The sequence below is a fragment of the Lepisosteus platostomus genome, chromosome 26 (assembly GCF_059453375.1).
Source record: "Lepisosteus platostomus isolate fLepPlt1 chromosome 26, fLepPlt1.hap1, whole genome shotgun sequence".
Lineage (NCBI taxonomy): Eukaryota > Metazoa > Chordata > Actinopteri > Semionotiformes > Lepisosteidae > Lepisosteus > Lepisosteus platostomus.
Window position 1 is genome coordinate 5,172,102 of NC_142636.1, and position 4,733 is coordinate 5,176,834.

General features: G+C 42.8%; 1 protein-coding gene across 1 annotated transcript; it reads left to right on the top strand.

The window, feature by feature from the left end:
* The first annotated feature begins 231 nt into the window (after positions 1–231).
* On the top strand, positions 232–1,847 carry LOC148639768 (fish-egg lectin-like). Its single transcript, XM_088621484.1, has 4 exons — positions 232–342; positions 716–961; positions 1,141–1,483; positions 1,571–1,847. Exons 1-4 carry the CDS (start codon positions 294–296, stop codon positions 1,710–1,712), a joined length of 780 nt encoding a protein of 259 aa, XP_088477610.1. The 5' UTR covers positions 232–293; the 3' UTR covers positions 1,713–1,847.
* The last annotated feature ends 2,886 nt before the right edge of the window (positions 1,848–4,733 follow it).

A 4,733-nucleotide genomic window follows, 5' to 3' on the forward strand; every position in this document is an offset into this window, starting at 1 on the left:
CTGCTGGTATTAGTACTAATCCAGCTCATGACTATCTGAAGCACTGGGCTTCAATTTCAGTTCTTGTCGCCATGATTCCTAAACCCTGAGGATAAGGTCTATGGAAAGAAAATAATTAATGATGTCTTCTGTAATTGATACTTGAGTGATTCAATCAGCAGCTCGTTATGGTTCACAATTTAACACCTGGTTAGACAGGTGTGTGTAGGAGTGGAAGCCCAGCAGCCTTGAGTATATAAAGGCCACTGTGGGGGTTTATACCATACATGAGGTTTGTGTGATCACTCATCAACATGGAAGGGAGAGGCTGTGTGTTGTGTTTGCTTGTAGGATTCTTTCTAGGTAAGGTTTGGGTTTCTTACTTTGACTAAAAGGAGCAGCATAAAGGCAGATGGGAGGTTTAACTGCATGCTGCTAGTATTTAAGGATTTCAGTACAGTATATGTATTTGATCTTGAGTATAGATGTTGCCTGAGAGTTAAATCCATGACATGGATGTTTGTGTGCTCTTGAAGTTCTGCAAACCTTTGATTCTGTGTATGGAGCTCTGTTCACTTGTGGTTGTTGCTGATTCATTAATGCCCTATTGGCTTGTTTCTTCTGTCCTCGTATATTGACTTAGTCCCTCAGTGTCGGATGCTCATGATCCTATGTTGCCCTCAGCTCAGACTGCTTTTAAGTGATCATTGACCCAGTGGTGTCCTCTCCTTCCCAGTATCTGTGGCTGAAGCCCTGCAGTGTCGGGCTGTGCCTGGCAGTCTGAAGCAGATAGATGCTGGTGCTGGAAGGGTGTGTGGAGTCGACAATGCAGACAACCTGGTCAGCTACCAGGGCAACAGCTGGGTCTCTCTGGCCATGAAGGGGAAACATGTGAGTGTGGGGCCAGCAGGGCTCTGGAGTGTGAGTGTCGCCAGCCTTGTGTTCAAGTGGCTTCGGGGAAGGTGGATCCAAGTACAGCCAGGTGAGGCTGCAGCTGATCTATATGGGTTAGAAATGATGGCTTTCAAGTTTATCCATGGCTAGTAGCTGCTTTCAGCCAGAACATCTTTCATTCCTCAAGTGTTCATGACTTCATACTGAGGAATGAGCACTGCACCACCCCCTGCTGAGAACAGCTGTATTTCTTCCTCTCCTCTGCAGGCTCCCTCATCCAGATTGATGCTGGTGGAGACAAGTTCGTGGTTGGTGTCAATGCTGCCAATTCCATCTTCTGCCTGAACAGCGGGCCTGTGCTGCAGTATGCTGGCCAGGGCAACATCCCCTGGATTCCTGTTGTGGGCTCCCTCAAGTACTATTCCTGTGGGCCTTTTGGCTGCTGGGGAGTGAACAGGTTGGACCAGATCTTCGTCAAGCTGGATGTGAGTGGGGATTCCTGCAAAGGCTCTGACAAGTGGTACCCCATTCAAGGCTCCCTGTCCCTGGTGGAGGTGGGCTCAGATGGCAGTGTGTATGGGGTGAACAGGAATGGAGTGGTCTTCAAGAGGTGAGCTGGGGGAGGGTTTAATGCACATGGTTGCATGAATGACTGTCCTAATTCTAGGCTGCTCTAACCCTGAGCCTTTTCCTGCAGGCTTGGTGTTGATGCCTGTAACCCCTTTGGCAGGAGCTCGTGGGCTCTAAGGGCAGCTGGTGTGGCCAGGCATGTGTCCTATGACCGAGGAATCCTCTGGGTTGTGTGCAAAGATGGCCGAGTCCAGAGGTGCCAGGTCTGAGCAGCCTGTGTGGTCTGGTCCTGAGTGGAAAGTGACAGGCATGACTGGGCTGCATGAAGGATTCAGAGTGGGATGAGGCATTAATGCCCGTCTTGGGTTTCTCTGTGCTGCAATAAAAATGCCTGAAAAACCCTGTTCTTCTGTGGTGTCTAATTCTGTAGCTTCAAATTGGTTAATGATCTTAAAACCAGTCCTCCTGATTTAATGAGGAAGACTACCTGGCATGGCACATCAAACATTCTTATCCAGACCTGAAAGCCCTCTACTCACATGGCCCTTTGCCTGAAATAAGATAATGAAACACCTAGTCTGATTCCACAGTGGCTTAGTCCCAGTTTTGTGCATGACTGGATTGGCTAAAGTGCCCCCATGTTTCTTGTGGAGCATCACTGATCGGTCTTTTCCAGTGGCCCTAAGCAGGGATGTAAGTTGAGGCTGTGACTGGGGTCCTCAAGGCCTTCCACTCTCTTAACCCTAAACCACTCCAGTGTAACATTTGTTCCCATAATGTGTCAGTGCAAAGCACTTGGTCTTAACTTTCTATTACATCCCTGACCATGGTTACTGGGTGCCTTTTTTTTTTTTTTTTTTTTTTACAAGAGAGTTCACCTTCATGGTTGAATACTCACCCGAGGTTTAACTCAGGTTTAGGTGTGATACTTCATTGCTGTAACTAGTTCAGTGGGATGTGGCTTGGTGAACTTGTACAATTGAAGATGCAGTTGCCATATGAATACCTACAACACATTACAAAAATAACACCTATTAGTACTTTACCAAGTTGTGTGTGCATGTGTAATCAAGTGAAGCAGTATTGTGTACAGTCCACTCAACTGTGACTTTTTTTCAGGTGATTGTTTACATTTTTATTTCCTTACTTGTAATCAGTTTTTCCATTTATCTTTAATGTAGAATTAAACTTTTAAAGTAGGCTGAGTACGTGACAATTGCTGATACAATGTCATTGAGATATCTTTTTGTAAAAGATCATTACCAACTGCAACAATATGGTTCCACACAGTACTTCTGACCACACTTTGTGCACAGAAGTGACTCCTGTTTCCAGACAGGAAGGTGAAGGTCATACAGTAGAGTTGTTGTTGCCCTTCAGGATTTTCAATACATAAATTGTGCCCCTGAACAGTGCAGGACAATCACGTGAACCTGAGAATGTATCTGGTCACTCTTCACAGTTTGGGCTGATTCCAGAGCAAAAACTTTGTTGCAACAGATGGTGAACTTGAAATGAAGCATTACTAGTGGTACAGTTTTTGTATAGCATTTCCTTATTTAAATGTTACACTTAACTATGTATCCTAACAATATTTGCTTTATAATTTTTCCCACATTATCCCTCATGTCGTTATAATCCTACCCGTCTGTGCTCAGCTTTCTGACCACTAGGTGGCACTGCTGCTTGGCTGACTGGCCTCTGGATAGACTTCTCTGGGATCTTCAAAAAAGCTTTGATATTTTTAATGAGAAACATGAAAAACAGACAATTAAAAATCCTCAAATTTGCTTCTGCCTTTTTAACAGTTTTCTTGTTAAGTCAAAATTTGCAACAGCCATAATCACACAACAACAACAAAGCTCTATGTTTTTAAATATATTGAGGAAAAGGGCCCCAGATCTCATGGCATGGCTCCAGATTGCTTGTGCCATAGAAGCAATTTTGTTCAGCCACAATTATTCCAAACGCCAGTGCTGATGGTTAATGTGAACATTGTCGCTGAACAACCAGAGAGTGCTAATTCAGGGTCTGGGGTATATTCTTCCCAAACACCTTTGAGTACCACTGAAATATTTCTACCCAAAGTTTATATAACTTGGGGCACAGCCTTCAGAAGATCTGCACCTGTCACATAAAGGAGAAACGGATATATCTTCAATTTAATTTGAGATTTTAGTCAAATTAGTTTTAAAATAATGCAGTCGACCTACGATCTTCTATTGCAATATCTGGTGTCTAACATTATTAGAGCACCAGTGGATATTGTTCTAATCCTCGTTAGTTCCTGACATCAGGTGTCCTTCATGTGATTAACAGACAGCTCTGTGTGCCTAGAAAAGCAGGAAACAAACTCTGATATTAGTTGTCTAGAGATGTGAGGTCATTGCACAAGATTGTAAAACAGATCAACTCTTGTAAATTGAACATAGAACAGCTCAAATTTTCAAATTGAGAACATCTTGCTTAACAATGTGTCTGACCTGTAAATAAAAAGCATGTTTGTGAGAGGTCAACACTGTGGGATATTCTGCCTGAACCTCAGCAGTGAGTTAGTGAAGTCTCTGTTGATCCCATGTGAGAGCTGGTCCACAGTTCTACTGGACTGATGTCAGGAGAAAAGGTCTTGTCTCATCCCAGCAGCTCCCCAAATAAGCTCACAAATATGGACTTGACTGTGGCTTTGAACTGCATATAGAACTAATGGTGGCTTACAATGAGCTGAACAGCTGTACAAGTCACTGACCAAGTCACTGAAGGGAAATATCTTCAGTTAATAATACTACAATATTTATGTTTTAATAAATATTTTGCTTTCTTGTTCCATGTTAACAGACAACAACATGTGAAAATGTTACTGCAGCAGAAAAAAAATGCAGATCAGGGGGAATTTCAAGCTTTTCAAGAACAATGGACAGCGCTTTGTGAAGAGTGGCAAATCTCGGTGTCCTTTGTGAGAACACTCTTACTGAAAGAGTGCAATGTTAAAAGCTTTTGCATGTGTTAAGTATAGACAGTGCCTCTGTATGTTGACTTTTTCTTTTGCAATACTTTAAATTGGATTATTATGTGGTATTTTAGCCTATAAAATAACTTGTCCTACAGTATATATATATCCAACGATGTATGTACAAGACTCTTGTAAAACACATTGTGCGAAATAATTAATTGATATTGGTACTCTCCATGGTTACACAAACAAAAGGTGGTGTCAGAGGTTATATCAGTCTGAATGGAAAGAGCCTCTCTGGAGTATGTATCAGTAAGACACTGAGTTCAAGCAGCAGCCA